Source organism: Chiloscyllium punctatum, chromosome 1, assembly GCF_047496795.1.
Source record: "Chiloscyllium punctatum isolate Juve2018m chromosome 1, sChiPun1.3, whole genome shotgun sequence".
Classification (NCBI taxonomy): domain Eukaryota; kingdom Metazoa; phylum Chordata; class Chondrichthyes; order Orectolobiformes; family Hemiscylliidae; genus Chiloscyllium; species Chiloscyllium punctatum.
The window spans coordinates 66,774,631-66,801,146 of record NC_092739.1 but is presented as its reverse complement, the minus strand read 5'-3'; the positions used below and the strand labels follow the sequence as shown (position 1 = coordinate 66,801,146).

Below are 26,516 nucleotides of genomic sequence, written 5' to 3'. Positions count from 1 at the left end.
TCTAACATCAATAGTGGCTAAATTGTTGGAGGGGATTCTGAGAGATAGTGTTTACATGCATTTTGAGATGAAAAGACTGGTCAGGGACAGTCAGCATGGCTTTGTGCATGGGAAATTATGTCTTACAAAACTTGATTGAGTTCTTTGAGGACATGGCCAAAAAGATAGACAAGAGCAAGACGTTGTCTACGTGGACTTTGGTAAAGCCTTTGCTGAGGTTCCACATGGTTAGTAAAGTTTGATCATGTGGAATTCAGGGAGAACTTGCCAGGTGAATACAAAATTGGCTTGATGGTAGGAGACAGAGGTTGGTGGAGAAGGATTGTTTTTCTGACTGGAAGCCTGTGATCAGCAGAGTTCCGCAGGGATCAGCGCTGGGTCCACTACTGTCTGTCATTTATATAAATGATTTGGATGAGAATTCAGGAAGCAAGGTTAGTAAGTTTGTAGATGACATCAAAACTGCTGGCAAAGCGACAGTGAAGAAAGTTATCTAAGATTACAAAGGAATCTTGATCAATTGGGCCAATGGAATGAAGAGTGACAAATAGAATTTAATTTGGATAAATGAGAAATGTTGCATTTTGGTAAGATGAACAAGGATAGGACTTACACAGTTAATGGTAGAGCCTTGGACAATCTTGTCAAACAGAAAGGCCCAGGGGTTCAGGTACGTTGTTCTTTGAAAGTTGCATCGCAAGTAGACAAGCTCGTTAAGAAGGCGTTTAGCACACTTGCCTTCGTTGCTCAGACCTTTGATTATAGGAGTGGAGACGTCATGTTGCGGCTGTACAGGACATTAGTGAGGCCATTTTTGGAGTATTATACAGTTCTGGTTGCCCTGCTTTGGAAGGATATCATTAAATTAGAAAGGGTTCAGAAAAGATTTACCAGGATGCTCTGGATGTAGGTTTGCTTGCTGAGTTGGAAAGTTCATGTTCAGATATTTCGTCACCATACTAGGTAACATGTTCAGTGAGCCTCTGGACGAAGCACTGCTGATGATTCTTGCTTCCTGTCATTTCCTTTTTATTTCCTCAGGGGGTGGTAAACTGGGTCCAAGTCAACGTGTTTGTTGATACAGTTAAGGTTGTAGTGCCATGCTTCTAGAAATTCTCGTGCATGTCTCTGTGCTTGTCCCAGTCGAACTGGTGTCCTTCCTCATCTGTTATGTAAGGATATTAGCGAGGGAGGGTCATGTCGTTTTGTGGCTAGTCGGTGTTCATGTATCCTGGTGGCTGGTGTTCTGCCTGATTGTCTAAAGTAGCATTTGTTACAGTCCTTGCATGGTATTTTGTAAATGATATTAGTGTTGCTTGTCTCGACTAGGATAACACATCCATCCTAGGACGAGCCAACAGAGACACGCAAGAGAATTCCTAGAAGCATGGCACTGCAGCCGGAACTATGTCGACAAACACATTGACTTGGACCCGAATTACCCCATTTACCACCCCCTGAGAAAAATAATAGGAAATTACATCCCCTACCCAAAGAAACCCAAACATATAAATAGAAAGCAGGGATCATCAGCAATGCCTCATCTGGAGGCTCACTGAAGAGGTTACCCAGTATGGTGACTAAACGTCTGAACATGAACCTTCTAACTCAGCAAGCAAACCTGCATCCAGAATCTCAACCTGAGCTACAAATCTTCTCAAAACTCATTTGCCACGATGTTGTTTGCACTGGAAGGTTTGACTTATAAGAAGAGGCTGTGTCAGCTGGGATTTTTTTCACTGGAGTTTAGGAGATTGAGAGGATGATCTTAGAGGTTTATAAAATGCTGAGGGGCATAGATAAGGTGAATAGCAAATGGTGTTTTTCTTAGGGTATGGGAGTTCAAAATTAGAGGTCTTATCTTTAAGGTGAGAAGAGAGATTTAACAAAGGATCTGAGGAGCAATTTGTTTTCACACAGAGTGGTTTGTATGTGGAATGAACTGCCAGAAGAAGTGGTAGATGCAGGTACAGTCACAACATTCAAAAGACATTTGGACAATTACATGTATAGACAAGGTTTAGAGGAATATGGGCCAAATGGAGGCAAGTGGGTCTCATAGTTTGGGAAACTTGATTGGCATGGAACTGTTCGACCAAAGGTTCTGTTTCTGTGCTATATGACTCGATTACTCCATGTTACTTTATGGATTTGTATACTCAATTGTTGGAAATACAGCTCACAGGATTAATTGGGACAGTGATTTTTTTTCCAATTCACAAAGAACATGCATTACATCATGTTAGAGAAAGATCAAGTGGTCTCTGAACTAGTCTTTTAAAATTTTAATGTAAATTGAATATAAAGACACTTAGTCCACTTGTTTGATTGTATTTTAATGGCTGTTTTGAAATTTAAACTAGTTTTTATAATCAGAGTCATTCGGTACAGAAACAAACCTTTCAGCCCAGTTCATTCATGTTGACCCGGTTTCCCAAACTAAGCTAGACCCATTTGCATGTGTTTGGCCCATATCTTTCCACAGCAACTGGAAAACAAATAACCTATCCCACAGTTAAAAAATGATGGCCAATCTTAAACAAACATCCTGGTGTGGATCCTGCTAATGATGCAGCCTGATGGTGTTAATGGTCAATGCTTGACGAGAGATCCAGTAACTTCCTTCGCTTGCATTTCAGCGCATTAATTCAGAACATGTGGTGTACTATTCTACACTGCTGCAGAGACTTTGCTATTATACCCACCCACCTCAAGGATAAAATAGAAGATATGGTATTAGTGAGAATATGGATTGACAGTCCAGTAATAATGGGATATTTTCATTACAACACTTTAGGGTGGGTGATTCCTGAAGGAAATAGCCCCTGGAGAGACTTTGCAAATAATTTTAAAAATTTGGTTCAATAAGGACTAGCAGCTAGCTGTTTTACACAATTAATATACAGTAGCAACATGATACACATTTGCACCTAACAGGAACGTCCAAGACATTCTGCCTATTACATAAATGAGTAATGTGGTATAGGGACTTCAGTGTCAGTGTGATGCCAAGTATGTTGTCCAAAAGAAATAGCAGCATACCTGTTCTGCTATTCACAACAAGCAACCAGCCGTGCTTGCAGAACTCATAATAATTTCCAAAATTAGATGCAATTCTGCAATTGGACAACATTTGCTGGATAATCCAGAGTGTTTGAGGAATTACGCTAGCAACCAATTGAGGACTGTCAGTCAGGCTCTCAACCTCTTCACTCGCCTGAGGTGCAGTGATCCTCAGGTTAAATCACCAGCAGTAATCTCACTCCCTAACAAGAGACAGTAGCTCTACAGTCTGCTAGAACTATGGCAAATTTACATTTACTTTTTATTTTATTAAAATATATGTGTTTGTCAAAGGGAGAACAGTAATGGCAAGGGGTATATTTCAATAAATTGGCTTACTGTTGAAAGAGATCACTTATCCATAATCTTGCAATTCTTTAAGTTAAGATACACTGCATTATAGGTAAAGAAACGGTCTGTGTCACTAAAAGAGAGTAGAATATCTTTGGTGTCAAATCCAAACACATGGCAATCATTTTACAAATATCATAATAAAAGATTGTTTTGTAGGCATTGTAATCTTGCATGTAATGTTAGCTCCAAACATTCAATGAATAAACGAGAACATTTAATGTTAGTCATGTTGCCTGCGAACATTAGCCCTCAATGTTTGCTGTTAATGGAGACAAATACACTAGAAAACCATAATAATGAGATAATTCCATTAATTATATAATAGTAATGTTTTAACTGTTAAATCTTAACATAAACACTTTCTAGCAGATTGCGTGCAGTAAAATATAAGTGTCTTACCCAGTGATGGCTAGATAATTCCCAAGTGTTTTCTGCCAGTGGTATTGTACAAGATTGCCTGCAACAATTTTCTCTGAGATGGTAAATACTCGCTGCATGTAAAACAAAAAGCAATATTTTATGATCCCAGCTGATGTTATTCGCAGACAAATCACATTCCAGATAAAACCTGGCTTGACAAATCATGTTTTTATTTGTTATGATTGTAACAAAGTGATCTCTCACTGAAACATAAGCACACGATCTGCAGATTTTTGCCTTTGGAAGCAAAATAGTATTACAAAAGAAATAGGGAAAACAGAACAATCCAAACTATTTATAATACAAATTCAAAGATTATAAAAACAAAGTATAAATCATTCCTTTATAAATTGAAAAGAAACAGCTGTGTATAGTACCCAAAACGAACCTCCGGCACAAACACAAAGCGCCACTTGCATAATACTCAAACTAGATACCCTGTCCCTAACATCCTGGTAGATTTAAGTCATTTGCAACTTCAACTTTTAGCTGGAACTGCAACAGCTTCTATGTGGAAGCATCACATACTTGAGCTTCATTATACATACCTTAAATGACTATTTCTGGGTTTTTACCCTTACACTTCTCATCTGGGTCTAACATTAACTCTTCACTCCAAGGTAATCTAAATCACTATATCCAGCATTCCTTTCTCAGTAGCACTGCTCTCTCCAGCAATCTTGGTCCAAGGACTACCACTATCACTACTCAGAGCAAAACTACAAATTTCTCTTTCAGTTATGGCTGCTTCCCCTAAGCTTTCTTGTAATGAAATGCTTCCTGTTTTCACTCTCAAAAAATCTGGCTTTGATATCTTTGGCTATGCCCACCTACCATAGATTCCTCAACTACTGCAAGTAGTTTCTCCAAATTGACTGTTTCCTGAATTAGCTTGAAAGCTTCTGTGAAATCACCCTTTAACTTTCCAGCTTCCAAATACAGCAATAGCTTGTGCAATTTCTTCATGCAATCTAATCTTTGCAGTTCAGTTCCAAGGCCAATATATTCTTGAAGCATGAAATCAGCCTCCTTGTATTCTAGTTTTCGAGATACAAAGGCCTGTAATTCCATTAGCATTCTTGATTATTTTCTGGACTTTTCATGACATGTTAATCATAATAAGTAATAGTAACAGGAGTAGGACATTTGGTCCCTCGATCCTGCTCTGCCATTCAATGGGATCCTGGCTGATCTGACATTGCCCATATTCACTTTCACGCAGTTTGCCCATAATCTTTAATTTCTCTGTGGATCAAGAATCTACCTACTTCAGCTCATCTCAGTTTTAAGTTGTTGTTCCTTTTTCTGATACATCTGTGTATCAAGCCATCAAGTCTCTTTGGACCTCTGCTAATGTTTCCAGCTTTTCACAATCTCTTTTTGGGTCCAAAGTGAATTTGATTACGTTGGAAATCCATTTGAGAAGTTTAATTATTCACTTAATCTATGAAGATCTCTTCGCAATTTATGCTTCCAACTATTTTGATTACAACTCTGTCCATCTTTATATATTTGGCAAATTTAGATATTTGGTTTCTATCTCAGCATCTAAAATTGCTATTGAACCCTGAACAGCTGAAGCACCAACACAGACCCCTGCCACCAGATGCATTCTGCTAATTAGATTATCAATTAGTAAAATTGCCAATGTCCCAAAGGACCATACTATGCTCTCTCTCCTTCCTCTCTAATCAATTTCCAAACCAGATCAATAATTTGCTTTTAATTACTTGAGTGTCAACATAAGCTAACAATTTTATGAGGGACTTATTTAAATGTACATCTAGAAAATATTGACTAACAGCGATAGACAGACATTCTCGTAACCACTAATTTAGTCTCTTACCCACTATTTAAGTTACCGCTTCAAAGAATTCAATCAAAATAGTAAGGTATGACTTCCTCTTCATGAATCCATGCTGGCTCACTTCTATGATCAGTTGAAAATTTAAGGCATTAAGTCACATTACCCTCAAAACTTCCCAACAATACATTAGGTTAACTGGACTATAACTTCCAGAAACAAAAAAAAAGAACTGTGGAAAGCCTGGTGTGTGGGGATTGAGGTAAGGACACGGGGGAAGGTACCTCACGCCCTAAAATTGTTGACATTAAGTCCAGAAGACTGCAGAGTTCCGAAGCAGAAAACAAGGTGCTTGAAAACTTGAGCTTCACTTTGTTGGAGCACTGCAGCAAGACTAAGACAGAGATGTCAGCCAGGGAACATAGTGGTGTGTTGAAGTGGAATGCAACTGGAAACTCAGGCTCTTTTTTTGCAGACACAACATAGTGTTCTGCAAAGCAGCCACCCAGTTTATGCTTCATTTCCCTAATGTAGAGGAGACCACATTGTGAGCCATGAATACAGTAGACTAGGTTGAGTGAAGTGCAGGCAAAGTGCTGCTTCGCCTGGAAGGTGTTTGAGGCCTTGGATGGTGAGGAGGGAGGAAGTAAACAGTCACTTTTTGTGATTGCATAGGAATGTGCAGTGGGACAATGGGGACATGCTGGGAATGAAAGATGAGTGACCAGGGTGTTCTGGAGGGAACAGTCCCTGATGAAGGCTGACGAAAGAGGGGAAGGAGATGTGTGTCTTGTGGTAGAATCCAACTGGAGGTGGCACAAATGGCAGTTAACAATCCTATGGATGTGGACGCTAGTGGGATGGTAGGTGAGGGGTGAGGACATGGGGGACCCTATCGCTGTTATGGGAAGGAAGAAAAGGGATGAAGGCCAAAGTGTGTGAGATGGGTCAGACCCAGCTGAGGCCCTGTTAACTATAATGCCGGGGAATTCTCTGTTGAGGAATGTGGTGGACATTTTCAGATGCCCCCTCCCCCTCCCCCATGTTGAAGTTGGCATCATCACATGCGATAGAGATAGAGGAATTGCAAGAATGGAATAGAGTGTCTTTATAGGGAGCAGGCCATGAGAATAAATAGTCAAGGTAACTGTAGGAGTTGATGGGTTTGTACGGGATATTGGTGGCCAGCATATCCCCAGAAATGGAAACAGAAGTACCAAGGAAGGGAAGGGAGGAGTCAGAGATGAACCAGGTGAAGGTGAGAGAAGTGAGTCGAAAGTGTGGTGCTGGAAAAAGCACAGCAGGTCAGGAAGCATCCAAGGAGCAGGGAAAAAAAAAATCGACATTTTGGGCAAAAGCCTTTCATCAGGAACGGCTTTTGCCCGAAACTTTGATTTTCCTCTCCTCAAATGCTGTTTGACCCACTGTGCTTTTCCAGCACCTGCAGTCTTCACTTTCACGAAGGTGAGAGAAGGGTGACTGCTTTTCAGAACACTTGCGTCTGTCCACAAAAAATGACCAAGCTTTCGGTTGCCTGCCACTTCAACACATCACCAAGTTCCCTGACCAGCAGGTCTATCTCACTTTATCATTGCAACCAGTTTTTTTGTACAATTATCATCTCTGTATTAAATAATAAAAGTAACACTGAAGGTTTCGTTATCACAAACGTAAAACTGAAAACAATTTCTGGTACAAGAAGTTACATACTGAAATTCAGAAGCTGTTGTCAGTTATTCCCCATAGATGGGAGATTAGAAATATGTTGAATTGATATATACTTCATGACACTATTAGTCTCAATGTAAAAGACCTTGAAAAAGCCATACTGAATTATACATAATTCAATTTTCAGACATGTTTGAGCAAATTCTCTCTAGCCTTGATTTCATATTTGTGGAATACCACATTTCTTCATTATGATGCTTAAAATAAGTTATTTTTAGAGTTAACATTTCAACTTTTTCCTTTATATCAAATAATGTGTATATTCTACAAAATCTTTGCTTCACTACACCTTCTCATGTCAGAACCTAAAAGATTATGAAAAAGTGATCGTCTGGGGCTGGAGAATGTTTGCATTACTTGCTTATATATTCCCCTAAATATTGTAAGGCCATATTATGCAAGTTGGCTATCACTTCTCCTTTCATTAATGATGACTGTTCTGTAAATTACCTTGAAACATTCTAAGGATGTGAACGCCAGGAGCCTGAACCTTCACTAAGATGAGCTAGCATTTCCAGGTTAATTTACCATAAGTGCAAAAGATCAAGGAATTTCAAGCAGAAACTAAATGCAGTGCAATCCAAGTTTCAACAAATCTTTTGTGTTAGCTTTAAAAATTTTGCAGTACATACCTGGCCCTACCAAACTGTCCACTGCAGCAAGTTTGCACTGACTGCCCTTATTTGCAGAGGTTAAAATTAAACTTTTCACTTTACATATTAATAGGCACCTACTGCAAGCTTGGTACTTTTAAATTTACCAAAGGAATTAATGACAACTCTACAAAATGTTACGGTAAATTGTTTGTTCAGTTTTGTGTTTGAAATCATTTTCAATTATGTAGAGGTTAGGCACTTACAAGTAATGAGTGAGACAAATCTTACTTAAAAGATTTTTATGATAATCATTTTCAGCTTTTTAAAGAATATTTTATTGAAAAATTCTTCTTTACAAAATTAGAAAGTTACAGAAACATGAAAAATATAGCATAACATCAAAAACAACAATAAACCAGCTACTATACTACTCTACAAAAGAAATCAAAACTACACTTATTACAAAACAATCAATAAATAAATATATAATGCTGCTCAGGGCAACAAGACCATAGCTTCGAGAGCATCAATTATTAAACCCACATTTGTTCGAAATTCTTCCTTTCATAGCATTAGGTTTATCAGAACAAACCATCATGGCTAGACAAAAGCTCCAATCAAAATGGCAGACAGATCTGCTTCCACATAATTCAAGAAGGGCTGCCACATCTTGTAAAAGTTATCAATTTTCTGGTGCACCATATTTTTAAGTCTGAACAAATGTGTTCCATAATTAACTTACGGCACCCAGACAGATCCGGGGGGTTCTCAGACACCCAACACATCAGATTGTTCTTCCTGTTAAAAATGAGAATGTTAAAAAGCTTTTTCCCATGTGCATCTAAGTCAGGTAAATTCAGCAGACCCAGGAGAAAAGAGACCAGGTCTGCCTTTACTCGGTCCCCATGACCCTCTCTATTACTCCTGCCACAGTGCTCCAATATGCGTGGAGACTGTGGCGGGACCACAAACTGAGTGAGGGTACACGTATTTATTCTACGTTTGGTGCACATAGAAGATGCTCCCTGCTTAAATTTTGCAAGATGATCTGGGGCCAGATGATGCCTATGAAGAATCTTTAACTGCATAGCACAGGTCCTATTACATATCAAAATCCTCTTTGCATTCTCACAAATGTCCTCCTATGTTTCCAAAGTGATGTCAACTCCTAACTGCCTCTCCCAGACCTCACGTAGATGCTCGATGTCACCCGAGGAACCTTCCCCCAACAAATGATAGAGAGTTCTCACTGAGAGAGTGCGCTGTTAGCCTGTAGCACCCTCTTTTCTGCAACAGATCTATAACACTCAGTCAAAAGTGTGGTTTTTTGGACAAAATCTCTAATCTGAAAGAAACGGAGGTCCCTTCTCAACAATCTATATTTGAGTTATTTGATCAAACAACATCAACATTTCACCCTCAAACAAAAATCACCCAAACAAGAAACTCCTCTATCCACTCAACGTTTAAACCCGGACTCCACTGTCCCTGGCCGGAAACCTGGCATGTTAACTGTGGGAGTAAGAAAAAATGTTTTAGACATACTACCCTCCACCTGCCTCATTGCCCTCCATGCTTTGACAGTGTTAGTAACTATTGGATTTCAACAGCGTTCCACAACGGTCCTCATTTTGTTTGAAAACACCAGGTTAGCCACGTTGACACCAAATCCCCACAGGCCCAGTCACTTGCAAAGATAGGAGGGAGCTCGGTTGATATCATCTAATGTCTGAGAGGTCCACACCCCCCAATCCCTGGGGCAATTGCAGTTTCGCAAGCTTAATAAGGGGCCACTTATAATGCCAAGTAAAAGAACTAAACCAGCCACTCGCTTTCTGAAATGCTTGCCTAGGAAAGAGCAAAGGGAGCATCTGCAAAGTGTACATCTGCAAAGTGTACAATAAGCGAGGAAGTACATTCATTTTGCTAACAGAGACTCGACCCAACCATGATATTGGAAGGGCCAGCCCCCCCCCCCCCCAAATCTTTGAAGGTCTTGTTTAATCAGGTTAAACAAATGAACAAAACTAGCCTTGAATAACTGATCAAAGCTCAGGGTAACAGAGAGGCCCAAGTAAAGAAAACTTCCCTGTGCCCACTTAAAGGGGAACCGACCTTCCACACCAGGTTTTCCCCTAAGACACCCCCATAGACAGACAGTCTCCAACTTTGAAAAATTGTGTAACCTGAGAAAGAACTAAATGAATTAACACATTGTATCAAACAGGACAAAGAGACTGCCTGGTTGTAGAGAAAAATAAGAACATCATCCGCATGTCGTGTAATCTTATGCACCTTTGACCCCATCTTTCAGGCAACTATAATTAGGGTCCCCACGAATGGCTTCCGCCAACTGCTCAAGCACCAATGTGAAAAGCAAAGGTGAGGGGGATAGTCTTGCCAACTGCCCCTATCAATATTAAAACGATCAGACCTTATACCATTGGTGAGAATCACTGCCAGAGGATTACAGTAAAGGACCCTTACCCATCTAGTAAACACCTTGGCCAAACTGCTCTAGGGTATAAAAAGGATACGTCCATTCCACTCAATCAAATGCCTTTACTGCGTCCAAAGAGGCAACCAATCCTTGAACAGATTGCTGCTGGCACACTTGAATCATGTTAAGCAACCTCTCAACATTATTAGAGGATCTGTGAAGGGCAACACCCCTTCCAACCTCAATGCTAAAGTCTTAGACAAAATTTATAGGACTATAAGAAGCACAGTCCTCTGGGGTCTTTCCTTTCTTAAGGGAAAGAGATATTAACCTCTCAAGGATGATGGGAGGCAATCACGACTATATGAATAGTTATATACAAATTCTTTATAAAACTCACTGGGAAGACCATCAGGGCCAGGTGCCTTTCCAATATGAAGTTACCTCACCGCTCCTGCATCTCTTACTGGAACTGTTAATGTTCCCCAGGAAGATCCAAGTTCCAAAAAAACAAAAAAAACGACTCAATTTTATCCCATCTATCCTCACAACATTCAAACTGATACAATTTGGAATAAACCTCCGAAATGCTGCACTGATCTTTTTAGCATTACAAGTAAGAGTCCCTTTCCCTTCCCTAATAGAAGCAATAGATTGGGAGGCATTCTTCTTCCTAACCAGACATGTCAAATATTTATCTAGCCTATCACCATGCTCAAAACAACCTTTGCTTTGCAAAGGAAAATTCCTTCCTGGCTGTATGCATAAACATGGAAAAAACAATGACTGCAGATGCTGAAAACCAAATACTGGATTAGTGGTGCTGGAAGAGCACAGCAGTTCAGGCAGCATGCTCGTTGGATGCTGCCTGAACTGCTGTGCTCTTCCAGCACCACTAATCCTGCAAAACATGGAGTTTAAGCGAAACAAAGGGCTGTGATCCACTGCAGTTTAGTTACTGACGGTCTACTGTAATATGCCAACTCAGCTGCCTTCAAATTATGCCTAGAGCAGACACTGCTGCTCTCCCTTCCGTTGCTTCTGACTGACTGAGTAGGAGATAATTATTCCTCTCGTATCGTCCATTCGCCCAAAGAATGTACGGATTATTAGCTGTACCCGAGTTGGTGGCCAATAATGCTTCAAATTCCCTAGAAAAGTACTCAATGAATTTGCTGTCCTTGCGGATGAAGGGATCCATTCGCCAGTACCACGAACTCACTGCATTACCTTTAATTTCGACCACTAAGTATACTGTTGCGTGATCAGAGATGGCAATATTCCCAATTGAACAAAGTACCTCCAAATCTAGAATAGCTGCGGGAGTTGGAAAAAAATATCCTTGTATGGTATTTATGAGGATGGGAAAAGAACATAAAGTCACTGCCTGTAGGGTGGAGACTTCTCCAAATGTCTACTAACCACAGTCCCACACAGATTATTCTGGAAGAGTATGGCCACCCCCTTGCTCTTTGTGCTAAAGGACGAGAAAAACACCCGATCAAAACGTGCTCTGCTGTAACTTCATGTGTTCCTGGTCATTAAGGTGAGAGTCTCCTGCAACAGGATAACATCCACCCTTTCCTTTTTGAGACTTGACAACACCTTTTTCCTTTTAACTGGCAAATGGATCCTTCTAATACTCCAGGTGCACCATTTAGAAAAAAAAAACGCTCGCCACAATCCTATACAACCACCTCTGACCTGGAAGAATTCGACTTATAGCATGCTGGAGTCTACTTACAAAAAAAACCCCAAAAAACTAAACTAATGACAAAACACAAAAAGGCACTTAATGGGGACTCTACCCTCACCCATAGAGGGCACTTACACCTCCCACACACACATCTCCATTCCCCCCCCCACCCCCGGCCAGCTCAAGCCACACCCTAGACCCAAACAAATAGAAGAAAACAGACAAAGTGAGCAATCCAATCACCCCCAATTATACATCAACACCAATCCTATTTGGAAAAAAAAACACACCAACAGCAACTTCTTTAAGAGAAGGGTAACATTACAAGAAACATAGCAAGAGAAAAAATTGTCCATGTCTATAAATCAATCAAAATTATCTTAAAGTGCCCAAGAAATTTTTCACTGTTTTCGAGGAGTGAAATGACTGTGCCGTCTCATGAGTCACACGAGGCACTGTTGATATCTCATCAAATACTGAATACCAAGGTCCCTTAAATTTTCTCTTCACCTCAAATGATTTCCTTTTACAGATCACTGCCGCAGTAAAGTCCTGGAAAAACATTATCTTAGTTCCCTGTTAAATCAGGGCCTGTGGATCTTTCCCCATCCTTCTAGACGATTACAGGACTCTCTGGTTGTTCCTATAGCTTTGGAATCGTACCAGGACTGGGCAGGGACGCTGATCCACACTGGATCTGCGCACTGCAACCTGGTGAACTCTGTCAACCTTCACCCTGTCTGCTTTGGCATCCCAGCCAAGAAACTGCGGTAGCCAGTCTTCAAAAAAGTTTGCTAGCTGCCCACCTTCCATTCCCTCTGCCAGCCCAATGACTCGGATACGTTTCTTCCTACCTCGATTTTCTAGATGACCTTTTCAATCTAAGGACTGGCCCTGTTTTGAGGGCCTTGATTTGCTCCAAGGACTTGACCTTGGTCTGTGACGTCACGGTCCACTGCTCGACCTCTTCAACTCACTTCTCCAGCCCTTCCAACTCCTTCTCAGGCTTTTGTAGCATGACCGAAATCGACTACAGCTGAGTATGACTGTCTTCCATCAACTCCTTGATCATCCCTCAGATCGCCACCAGTTCGTCAGCGATGTTCTGCTGCGCAGGTACCTCTTTATTGACTGCCGAGGGAGCTGCAGCTGCACCCTGCGGTCCCACCCGATGCCTTCAGCAAGTGTCCCACGTGTTGAAGCTTGACTGTATGCTTTCATCAGCCTCACCTCACTCAAAATTAATTTATAGTAGAACCTCGACAATCCAAACATCAACCATCCAATCCTAGACCACCCAACAGAGATCAAGGCCCTGCAAAAACGACACCAGGCAACTCAGCATTCAGTTATCACTTAAATGGCATTACGGCATGCATTGCCAGATAACCGAGAAATACTTGAAGAACTGCACTCAGATTACTGCTTGTTTCCAGCCACCCGAATGATCAATCAGCCAAACAAAAAAAAAAGCCCCTTATGCCACACCGCTGTCGCTGGAACAAAAGTCGCCACTCTTTGGTGCCATCTTGCCTCCACCAATGTCTTCGCCACTATGAGTTCTCACTGCTCCTTACCAATGCAGACACAACCAATCCTGCCAGGTACTGCATTGGCCTGATCTTGATTCCGCGACAAGTCCACTTTGGGTCCACCTTGATGATGCAGCCGCTGCTGATGCTGCCAGGTCTCATACAGGGTCCAATTCACCTCCGTAAATCTGCGCTGGCAATAAATGCCACCTGGAAACCAAACTTGCCTCCATATCAGCAGCCATAGGTCAGTGCCAGGCCAAGCTCAAAGATTCAGAAGATGCTGGAAACCAAGTTTGCCTCTGATGCTGCTGCCAGAGTCTGCACTGCTAGGCCTACTCACCATTGATGCCGCAACCAAAATCTTCACTAAGAGGTAAGTAAAATAAAATAAGGAGGAAACAAATACCGAGAGAAGGAAAAAAAAGGAAAGAAACAAAAAGAAACGTGGACAGAATGGACGAGCATCAGGCTCAGAAACCAACCGCAATCTTACTGGATACTTGCTGCTTATTCCTACTGTTCCATTAACTTATTCAAAGTATAGTGGTTAAAATTGAGGTTCATTTCACTACATTCACAGTTCTAAAAGAGATTGTTTCCATTTTACTTTTTCTTAAAAATCTGTGGTTTCTGAGAAATGGTATTTTTCATGTAATGAAATATCTTAAAGCACTTTACATACGATGAATATTTGCCAAGCAACAAGTGACAAGAGATGACCAAAAGCTTGGTCAAAAAGACTGGACCTGAAAACATTTTTAGAAGAATCAATAGAAGTATCATGGCTGGAGGAAAACAAAGATGTATGGAATGGCAAAATCACCAAATGAGGAAGACTATTTTGAATTCAGTATATTGATGACATCAAGGCAAAAGTTTGAACAACTTTAAGTCATCACGATAATACGCTCAATAATTTTAATGTTCAGTATATATAACCCATCATTGACAGCACATGAAAAGGTCATCAATAAAGCAGTTCTTTCCAAAGTACTCAGTATGGAAGATAACTGCAACCCGAGTGATATAATATACAGATAGGTCGCCTGTGCCAAAAAACCAGCAGGGCTCCTAAAACTCTGCTTCAAGTCTGCTGCCAGAAGTAACATAAATGCATCAACATCAGTTATAAGCAAGAAACTTAACTGATGATCAATGCACAGGACAACACCAATGACAGCAGTAATAAATCAACGACAGCAGTAATATATCACCGTCATAGCGTGTAGTTTCAGAGCATCCAAAGCAAACACAATCTACAAATAAGGAATTAGCAGGGACCATCCTGCACCATCACCAAAAATCAACTCCATGTATAGCACTCGTGGCAGACTTTGCCTTTCCAGAACTGAATTGTTCTGCTATCAAAAGAGGTGTAGCAGATGGTGCATTCCCATCATCACTCACATATGAAAGGATGCCAATTATAGTGATGATAAGGAAAGAGAAAGACTTGGGACAGGTGGCAAAGATTTTGAAAACTGGAGCACAAAAAAAGATTGAAATCCTAAGGTGAGCAGAAGGTTTTAGAAGAGAAATAAAGTGAATCCATTAGTACTGGAAGCAGAGCTCCTGCAAAGGATGGTTAAGGTGGTCAATGAACAATATGGCAGAGATGCAAAAAAGCTGTTTTCATCATGGATAGATTATTGATACATTTTGAAATTGCTAACAAAACTTGACTAAGTCAAAACTTGCACTGGTTTAATACAAGCAAGATCAAGGATAATTCTCTTCGATTCTTATCAGTGCTTCTGTCTCAATGTGATCAAACTAACCAGCTGTTATTCAGCTTGGCTAAAAGATCTGTTTCCTTCTTCCTTGGGGGTGTGATAAGTGGTGGGGATTTGGGTCTTTTTTTGATCAACTTGTTCAACATATTGCTGTACCTTATTACCCTTGAAAAGATGGCGATGAGTTGCCTGCTTGAACTGCTGTTGTCCGTGTGCAGTAAGTACTGCCACAATGTTGTTGGGAAGGGAATTCCAGAATTTATGCCCCAGCGACAGTGAAGGAACGATGATATATTTCCAAGTCTGGTAAGTGGACTGGAAGAGAACTTGCAAGTGGTGGTGTTCTTATGTATCTACTGTCCTTCCAAATTAAAAATGGTAAAAACCGGAAAGACTGTGGATGTTGTAAATGAGAAACAAAGACAAAAAGATTGCTGGAAAAGCTCGGCAGGTCTGGCAGCAACTATGAAGAGAAATCAGAATTAACGTTATGGTGACGCTTCCTCAGAACTGATGGTAGCTAGAAAAATATTGTTTTTAATGCTGTGGGGGGGGGGGGGGGGGGGGGGGGGGGGGTGCAAGGAGTAAACAATAGCTGGGCATTGAGTTCAATGAGACACAGCACTACAGTTGGACAGACCAAGGAGAGGATAACAATCTGGCTAGGAGGGTGAATACCTGTTAATGGGTAACAATGGGTTGTGGATAATAGCAGACAATGTGATCACAAGGCCTGGTGTTTGGGGATGGGGGCTAGGACACAGGAGAGTTCAAGACCTAAAGTTATTGAACTCGATATTGATAGCTGCAGTGTCTCCAAACAGACAAATGAGCTGTTGTTCTTCCAGCTTATGCTGAGCTTTGTTAAGAATATTGCACTGAGTTACTCACCTAATGTCTCAAAAAATCTTTCTACAAGGCACAAGTCAGAAGTGTGATGGAATACTTCCCACTTTTCCAGACGAGTACAGATCCAACAATGCAAGCGAGGCACGGCACTATCCAGGACAAATCAGCCTGATTGTTTGGCACCATGTCTAGAAACAGAAATGTTAACTCTGATTTTTCTTCACAGATGCTGCTAAATAAGGTGCTTTTAGGCATGGAAGGTGCGGTCTTAGGATCTTTGGCCAAGTTCTGCAGTACATGTTGTACTGTTACTACTGAGCATTGGTGGTGAGGGAGTAGGTGTTTCCAGACATGGTGCCAAACAATCAGGCTGATTGGCCTAGATGGTGCCATGCCTCTTTTGCATTGCTGGATCTACACTCATCTGGGAAAGTGGGAAGTATTCCATCACACTTCCGACTTTGTAGAAGATTTTGAGAAGTTAGGAGGTGAGTGAGTAACTCAGTGCAGTATTCTTAGCCTCTAGCCTGCTTTTGTTGCCACTGTATTTATATGGTCTGTCCAGTTGTGTTTCTGATTAATGGTAACCCCAAGGATGTTGATAATGTGGGGTTCAGTGACGGTAACTCCATTCAGTATCAAATAATGGTCAGTGGATTGTCTCTTTTAAGAGATGGTCATTGCGTGCATTTGCGTGGCATGAATGTTACTTGTCACTTTTTCTGTTCAAACCTGAATACTATCCAGGTCTTGAAAACAACACATGCTGGCTTCACAGCAAATCAGACAGCATCCATTGAGACAGAACAAGCTAATGTTGAGTGTAGATGCTCTGATTCTCTCCAAAGATGCTGTCCGACTCGCTGTGATCTCCAGCATTTGTTGTTTTCAGTGTAGATTCCAGCATCTGCAGTAATTTGCTGCTAAATACTGTCCAGGTCTTGTTGCATTTGAACATGGACTGCTTCAGTATCTGAGGAGTCATAAGTTTGCTACCATCAGTGAACATCCCACATCTCACCTGATTAAAGAGGGAAGGTTATTGATGAAGCAGCTAAAGATGGTTGGGCCCAGAAACTATCCTGGGAACTCCAGCAGAGATGACTGATCTCTGACAATCACAAACATCTTCCTGTGTGCCAGGAATACATCTAATTAATGGAGCAGTTTCTCCCAGTGACTTGAATTTTAGAGGGCTTCCTGATGCCACACTCCATTAAACATCGTCTTGATTTCAAGAGCTGTCACCCTCACTACTGGAATTCAGTTCTTTTCTTTATGTTTGCACCCAAATTGGACATCACTGAGCAGGTTGTTGATAAGTGCTCATTGATTATGTTGTTAATGATACCACCCATCACTTTACTGATGATCAAGAGTAGACTAATGGGGTAGCAATTGGCCAGGTTGAATTTGTCCTGCTTTTTGTGTATGTATTGTCAATGTGAAGATTGCCCATTACAAGCAAGTGCCAGTATTAAAACTGTACTGGAATTGCTTGGCTAAGCAAGCAGCAAGTTCTGGAGCACAAATCTTCAGTACTATTGCTGAACGCTCTCAGGGCCTACAGTCTTTGCAGAATCCAGTGAAACCTGGTATTAATAGTTTTGTGGTGAACACTGTGGGAGTACATTTACAGCAACGTTTACTCGGGGAGGGAATATCTCCACGCCTGAGGGGGAATATTTTCTGGGTCGAGAGAGTTCAGGGACTACGGTCCATCGATCAGCCAACTCCGTTTCCATAGTAACCGAGAGTGGAGCTGCGGCCTTTGCAAACTGCGGTGTATCAAGCCAGCGAGAGCAGTGACAGTAAGGAACAAAGCCGAAATTGTTAACGCGAATACACCTCACTCAACCCGAGGACGTCATGACACCGGAGCAGCCTCCATCCCTCCCCTCCTCTCCTCTCTCACCTTCATCTTTCTATTTTCTTCAGCTAACACCTTCTCCGAGGGCAGCCACGCTGGCCATGTACGCACGCGCAGCAAAACCGTCCCCTTCCCATAGTGCAACGCAGCGGGGCGTCCAGTCGCCACGGCAACCGTCGGAACCCGTCACCACCTTGTTACTGCGCAGACTCAGTCCCAGTGAGAACGTCTGCAAGACATATTACTTTGAACTTGATGCTGCTTGTTCTGAAAAAAAACTCCAATGAGTACTAATCTAAATCAAGGCCGCAAAATTAACGCAGGTCATAATCCGTGGAGAAAGGCTGCAGAACCAGCTCTGTTCTACCTGTTGGTTGGCGCTGTTTAGGCTCGAAATTGGAGGTAAACATGTTTGATGTGACCCACACTAGACAGTATTGGAATGGGAGATGAGAACGGAACATCCATAAGGGAATGATTCTTAACAATTAATATTGATGATTGCCTCAACTCATACCCAACTTGACGATGTTCATACAGTCGCGACAGGGAAGGGGTGTCTAGCTCCAGATCCCAATGTAGACAGATGTGTCAGTATCCAAAACGTCTTTAAAATGAACTTGTCCAGACATGTGGCACATCCAGAACAGGTGGGACTTGAACCCAGGCCTCCTGGCACAGAAGGATGGGCACTACCAGTGTCACAAGAGCCCTTTACCCTAGTCACGTCTAACCAACCAATATAATTGTTTATGTTGCTACCATGCAATGAACTATAGCTTGTTAAAACAAGTGTTTCTTTTCGTTAAGACTAACTAGTGGTTCACCCTCTACCATTGTTAACTAGACTCAGCAAGGGGAAGGTGATAACCTAGTGGTAATGTCACTGGACTAGTGTCCAGAACCCTTAGCTAATGTTATTATTCAGTTTTTATGACAAGGAAAGAGATGCTTCAGCCATGTTCACACCAGTCTTCAAAACTCCATCTTTTATAATCTCTTTTTCTAGCACTTGGTTCATAGCCTTATACACTATGGTGTTTCAAACATTCATCTAAATAATTCTTAAATGTCCTCAAGATTCCTATCTCTATCACCCTTTACGCAGTGAGTTCTGGGAACCCACTGGGTGAAAATAAATTTTCCTCAAATCCTCTCTGAACCGCCCACTATTTACCTTTCTCTCCATCTACTGTAACTTTGTACACCTCAATCAGCTCTCCCCTAAGCCTTCTCTGCTATAAGGAAAATAACTTCAAAGCTGAATTTCTCCAGCCTAGGCAGTATTATACTGAATCTCTTGCACCCTTTCTCGTAATATCACATTCTTTTTTCCAGTCAGAAAAACCAATGTGGTTCAATAATGTCCTTCAGGGAAGGAAGCTGCCTTCCTTACGTTGTCTGGCCTATATGTGACTCCAGACTCAAAGCAACATTATTGACTTTTAACTGCCCTCTGGGCAATTAGGAACAGGCAATAAATGCTGGGCTAGCCAGCGATACCTACACCCTGTGAATGAATAAAAAAAGAAAATTGGGTCTTTAACAAAGTGTTTAACAAACAATTAAAAACTCAAAACTGTCTAGTGAGAAACTCAACTTCTTGCTCAGCAAAAGATGGAATTCTGTCTGATTTTGCCACAAATCTCACCATAGTTAGACACAAAAAAATCTCAGATGCTGGAATCCAAAGTAGACAAGCAGGAGAAAGTGAGGACTGCAGGTGCTAGAGATTAGAGTCAAGAGTGTGGTGCTGGAAAAGCACAGCATGTCAAACAGCATCAGAGAAGCAGGAGAATCAACATTTTGGGCATTAGCCCTTCATCAGGAATGAGGCTTGTAGGCCGGAGGCTGAGAGATAAATGGGGTGGGGGTTGGGGTTGGAGAGGCAAGGTAGCTGAGAATGTGATATGTAGATGAAAGTGAGGGAGAAGGTGATAGGTCAGAGAGGAGTGTGAAGCAGATAGATGGGAAAGGTGATGAACAGTTCATGAGGGCAGTACCGAGTTGGAGGCTTGTGACTGGGATAATATCAGGGAGGGGAAATGAGGAAACTGGAGAAATCCACATTGATCCTGTGTGGTTGCAGGGTCCCAGGATGGTAAAGGTCAGGCAATGGTGGAGATGGAAAGGTCCAGGTAGGGGAGGTAGGTGTCCAAGATGGTCCAGGTGAATTTGAGGTCAGGGTGAAGGAGACAAGCAGGAGGCTGGAAGAATACAACAAGCCAGACAGCATCAGGAGGTGGAGAATTCAACATTTCAGGTATAACCCTTCAGGCCTGCAGGTAGGTGTAAGGGGAGCTGCAAATAAAGGGGTGAGGGAGGGTTTTGGATGTGGAGAGGAGGAGGATGGCGAGGTAGGCATAGATGAATATAGGTAGAGGGTACGACTTGGTTGGTCGATGGGAGGAATGAATCCAGTTGGTAGCTGGAAGGAAGGGTTGATCAGAGGAATGGAAGAGAGGAGCACCATTCCCTTCGCCAGTCCTTGCTTCATGCCACTCTTCCCACCAACCCCACTCCCCCGCCAACCATGAACCCCTCAGATACTTTCCCTCTGCAACCATAAAAGACGCAAAACTTGCCAACCCACCACCGTCCCCCTTCATCTCCATCCAAGGCCCCAGACAGCCCTTCTTGGTGAGACAGAGGTTTACCTGCCTCTCCAATCTAGTTTACTGTATCCAGTGCTTCTGATGTGGTCTTCTCTACATCGGTGAGACCAAACATAAATTTAGGGAATGTTTCGCCGAGCATCTCAGCTGGACCCGCAGGGGCCAACTGGACCTCTCAGTCACCACCCATTTTAATTCCCCTTCACACTCCCTTTCCGACATGACCATCCTCGGCCTCCTCCATTGCCATGACGAATCAGACCGCAAATTGGAGGAACAACACCTTATCTTCCACTTGGGCAGCCTGCAGCCTGGAGGACTCAACATTGAGTTCTCCAATTTCAAATAACCTCCCTTCCCATCCTCCGACTCCCTTTCCAGCCCTTCCCCCTCCCTTTCATTCCTCTGTTCGACCCTTCCTTCCAGCTGCCAACTGGGTTCATTCCTCCCATCGACCAACCAGGTCATACCCTCTACCTGTGTTCACCTGTGCTTACCTCACCGCCCTACCCCTCTCCCCACCCAAAACCCTCTATCACTCCCCCACCCCTTAATTTGCAGCTCCCCTTACACTCACCCCAGTCCTGAAGAAGGGTTATACCCAAAACGTTGACTTCTCCACCTCCTGATGCTGCCTGGCTGGATGTGTTCTTCCAGCCTCCTGCTTGTCGACCACAAACCCCACCATAGCCCATATTGCTTGGATTTCTACAAGTTTCTGGCCCCTATGTCTAACAAAGATCAGATAAAACATTATGTACTTACCTTTAAATTACTTCTGCACTGGAGATTCCTGGACAAGGCGTCCTGTTATGAACTTGTCCAGGGATTCATGAATCCAATAGTGCAAAAGATCTTTTGTTGAAATCATGGCCTCTTTTAAAGCAGTAAGTTTAAATGTCCAGCATGTGAAGAACCAGTAAGCATTTAAGGTAAATGAGGGAACAAGATTGGGACGACAAATGGGTGCCAGGTGGATAGGATGACAAGTAAGTGAATGTCTGTTTAAAATAGGTTGGAGGGTCCAGTGTGGCAGGATGTGGCTGGGGGTTAGGTTGGGTTGGGATCAGCCAGGGTCAGGTGGATCATGTTGAGAGGATCATGTTAGATCAGAGGATTGTCAGTTTCTGCAAGATTTGGTCAGGGTGGAGTGGAGGGTTAGAACATAGAACATAGAACAATACAGCACAGAACAGGCCCTTCGGCCCACGATGTTGTGCCGAACTTCTATCCTAGATTAAGCACCCATCCATGTACCTATCCAAATGCCGCTTAAAGGTCGCCAATGAATCTGACTCTACCACTCCCTCGGGCAGCGCATTCCATGCCCCCACCACTCTCTGGATAAAGAACCCACCCCTGACATCTCCCCTATACCTTCCACCCTTCACCTTAAATTTATGTCCCCTTGTAACACTCTGTTGTACCCGGGGAAAAAGTTTCTGACTGTCTACTCTATCTATTCCTCTGATCATCTTATAAACCTCGATCAAGTCACCCCTCATCCTTCGCCGTTCCAACGAGAAAAGGCCGAGAACTCTCAACCTATCCTCGTACGACCAACTCTCCATTCCAGGCAACATCCTGGTAAATCTTCTCTGCACCCTCTCCAAAGCTTCCACATCTTTCCTAAAGTGAGGCGACCAGAACTGCACACAGTACTCCAAATGTGGCCTAACCAAAGTCCTGTACAGCTGCAACATCACCTCACGACTCTTGAATTCAATCCCTCTGCTAATGAACGATAATACTCCATAGGCCTTCTTACAAACTCTATCCACCTGAGTGGCAACCTTCAAAGATCTATGTACATAGACCCCAAGATCCCTCTGTTCCTCCACCTGACCAAGAACCCTACCATTAACCCTGTATTCCGCATTCTTATTTGTTCTTCCAAAATGGACAACCTCACACTTGGCAGGGTTGAACTCCATCTGCCACTCCTCAGCCCAGCTCTGCATCCTATCTAAGTCCCTCTGCAGCCGACAACAGCCCTCCTCACTGTCCACAACTCCACCTATCTTTGTATCATCTAGGTGTCAGATCACAGGGAGAGGGTGTTGTGTCAAGGGATAGGGGTGTGTCCAGTCCAGAAGTGTCCTGTTCTGGGATGCAGTTGAGTGAGGGCAGGATCAGTAATGAGTTGGAAGTCAGTTTAATAGTTACCCAACAGTTAAAGTGCATTTTTACTCCCCTAACCTATTCCTCCGGAATGACGAAGCTTAAGTGAGGCCAAACCCTATAAATTTTCTGGCTTTAAGGGGCCTTTTAGGAGTGTTCTAGAAGTAGGGAAATTGTCTATCATTAATTTCAAGTTCCTCAGCAATTCCCATATAATCAGAGATTCCACATGGTCCTCAGCCACCATTCCAGTCTACGCTGTTCATTAAACTAAAACGTCATGCTGCATAAATTTGCTAAAATTCTTTAAGGATATAGCAAAATTAATGAATGAGGTATATCTAGATATAATCCTCCTGCTGGCCTGCCAATTGGCTGTTACTTCATTCTTCCCTGTCATTTTATCATATGTAGTTTCTTCCTCTCCTGCATGTATCTGTTCTTCTAGACAGTCTTCAGGTTTGTGTTCTTCATAACTGGTACTGCTCTGCTCCCATCATTTCTTGTTCTCATTTCTCTTTGCTGCTGTCTTTTCCAGTTTATGGGAACACATTGACATGAATAATATTCATAGACCCTGCCACCGGTTTCACTGACATCTTGACAGAACACAGTCCCAATACTGTCAACCATCCAGCTGCCTAACCATATGGAACATAAAGTGATACTTTTGCATTATGATAAAAATAAATTAAAACAGTAAAACTGTAGAGAGTGTGATATCAATAAAGTGCATTTCAAGTTATGACATTATGGTGTTTGATTATTCTCAATGCAGCACTTTCAAAAACAATTGTAATGCAGATCATAATGTCTCAGGATTAATACAGAACATTACAGTATTTCTGTTTTTATGATATCTCAAAATGGTCATAAAAACTATGAAGTGTGGAGGTGCAGTTTAATACTAGACTTCCTGTTATACAGTTGTCAGGGAATTGTGGTGCTGAGGTACAGATAGGATGTGATCTAATTCAATGTTATCCAATATGTTAACTGAACATTAAGCATCACCATTGGGAAATTGATCTCAATATTCATACTCATTACATAAGTGTACATTTTATGATAAAGTAGTAAGATGAGAAGCAGATTCCCAAACTTATTTTATGGAAATGCATGATTTAATTCTGGAAAAGATAGCAAAGTGGTAATGTCATGAGATGAAGAATCCAGAACCTCAGGCTCATGTTTTACAGACAAGAATTCACATTCTGCCATAGTAGATGATGAAATTTGAATTTTTAAAAAATCTGAAATTAAACTTTTGATTGTCATAAAAACCTATTTGGTTCACTAATGTCTTTTAGGGGAGGAAATCTACTATCCTTACCTGATTTGGCTTAAATGTGACTCCAGACCCACAGCAATGTGATTGAGTTGAAACTGCTGTCTGGGAAATTAAATATGGGCAATAAATACTGATCCAGCCAATGATGCCCACATCCCACAAATTAAATTTTTAAAAAATGTTGATGCGCACTTGTTAGTTGTCAGCTAACGCAGATAAAAATATTGACTGGAGCATCATGGAAACACCAGTAACTGCATATGGACAGTACAGCAGACAGCGGAATTGATTTAATCATTCAGAATAAGTGTTCCAGGACAAGAGAAGAAAGCAACCAAACCAACAATGAACAGACGTAGTGAGGTATGTCTCAGCAAAGGGAATGAACTGTGTTCTGGATGGTAAGGAGGGAAACTGCAGGCACATATTTGTTAGTTAAACATTCTTAGCAATTGCTTGATAAAATCAAAGTCCTCCCACAACTGGTGGACAAGAAATTAGAAGCTGCATTAAGATGTGCCATGTCTGATAAATTCATGGCAGAATCCCAAATTTTGATGAAAGAGAACAACTGCAAACTTTTTCACTTAATCATGGTAGATGTTTAATAATTAGGTCCATGAAATACAGTTATCTGTGTTGTGTGCAAGGTGTTTATGATCAAAATTAAGGCATGTGCTTTAAACTATGTTAGTTCTGGCATACTTGTGATGAATCAGTGACATCTATTGGATGACTTTGAAACAGGTTCAAGATGCTGAATAGTCTAATTCTGTTCCTTGGAGAAAATGAGGACTGCAGATGCTGGAGAAGTCACAGTTGAAAAGGGTGGCATTGAAAAAGCACAGCAGGTCAGGCAGCATCTGAGGAGCAGGAGAATCAACATTCCAGGCACAAGCTTCTGTTCCTAGTTCCATTGTAGTCAAAGTCATGATATCTAGTTAATAATGACCTCAAGATGATGGAGCTTAAAATAAGACTTTCTATGGATATACAAAATGCTAAGAATGATGGATTGGCATTCATTACTTTGTGGAATATGTTCAAAGAGTAAATTGAATATATTCAGATATAATTAGGGGACTGCAGAATATGTATATTCCCTCAGATAAGAAGTGCTGAGGAGTAAGCAGGAATCAATGTGGGCGAGAATGGGAAATATGCAAAGGATAAAGTTTTAAACCTTGTAAATTAAACATAAACTATCAGTACTATTGAAAATAGGAATGGGAATTGGAAAGGTTAAACATGAATAACATTTGAATAGGTTAAGGGTTAATGAGATTAGTATCTCATTAACAAATGTTAAAAAAAATCTTGTAATCTATACATTTGGTGAAAACCATTGACAACATTAGGAACTTATCATAAATAGTGACCCTTGTATGACAGAATTGTCCATTAAATTTGAAAAATATGCTGTTCAGTCTGAAATAAGGGCCCTAAATCTAACCAATGACATGTATGGGGAGGAAGTTGACTGTGGTAAATTAGAAAAATGTATTAAAAGATTTGACAGCAGGTAGATAATGGTTTTAAATAATTAAAGGATGGTTTTCAAAAAGCAAGAATGTGTAAATAGGATCTTATGAGTGGAGTCCTGCAGAGTTCTGCACTACACCCTTAACTTCTGACAATTTACATGAATGACTTAGATGAGGAGAGCAAAAGTATGGCAGGTAAATTTGAAGATGACGATAAATAGGTCATATGTTGTGAGGAAGACATAACGAAAGTTGCAGATTGATATAGATAAGTTGAGTGAATGGGCATAATTAGAATTATGGGTTTTATTGTCACGTGTACTCAAGTACAGGGAAACAATAGTCGAGTGAAAAGTTTGCAAAGTTGCCATTCCCGGCATCATCTTAGGCACCTAGGTACAAAATTTTAGGAACAAAGAAATAAGATTAAATCTGGGAGATGGAGTTTAATATGGAAAGATGTGAAGTTACCACTTTGATAGACAGAATAAAAAGTGGAGATCAACTGCAGAATTCTGAGCTGCAAAGAAATTTAGGTGATCCAGTGCATGCAGGACATAATCAAGGTGGCTAATAGTAGCTACTCCTTATTACAAGAGGAATTGAGCATTAAAGTAAGCATGTTATGCTTCATTTATAATGGGCATTGGTGAGACCACATCTTCACCCCCTGATTCAAGGAAGGATGTCAATATATTGGAGATGATTCAGAGTGGTTTACAAGCTTCATACCTGAAATAAGTAAGTTATCTTATGAGGATTAGTTTGATAGGCTGAACTGGCATCCACTGGAGTTCAGAAGATTGAGAGGTGACTTGACTGAAGTGTATGAGATCCTGAATGGCCTTGACAACGTGGATATTGAAAGAATGTTTCCTCTTGTGGTTAAGTTCAGAACTACAGAGCACTCTTAAAAT

At 41.5% G+C, this 26,516-nt stretch overlaps 1 protein-coding gene across 7 annotated transcripts in view; it reads right to left on the bottom strand.

Moving 5' to 3' along the window:
• wdr19 (WD repeat domain 19) overlaps positions 1 to 18,212 on the bottom strand; it is a 164,002-nt gene extending 145,790 nt beyond the window's left edge. For 4 of the 7 annotated variants that reach the window (XR_011960181.1, XM_072567762.1, XM_072567791.1 and 1 more), the window contains exons 1-2: positions 18,134 to 18,212; positions 3,817 to 3,908 (exon numbers count right to left, since the gene is read on the bottom strand). Coding sequence is in view for 5 of the 7 variants with exons in the window: in XM_072567762.1 (XP_072423863.1) it covers positions 3,817 to 3,908; positions 18,134 to 18,139 (98 nt within the window). In the remaining 2 variants the exon portion in view is untranslated. Of the gene's footprint in view, positions 1 to 3,816; positions 3,915 to 16,260; positions 16,407 to 18,133 lie in introns of those variants that run through there. The other 3 variants (XM_072567767.1, XM_072567781.1, XM_072567800.1) reach the window with 2 other exon arrangements.
• Positions 18,213 to 26,516: the final 8,304 nt, after the last annotated feature.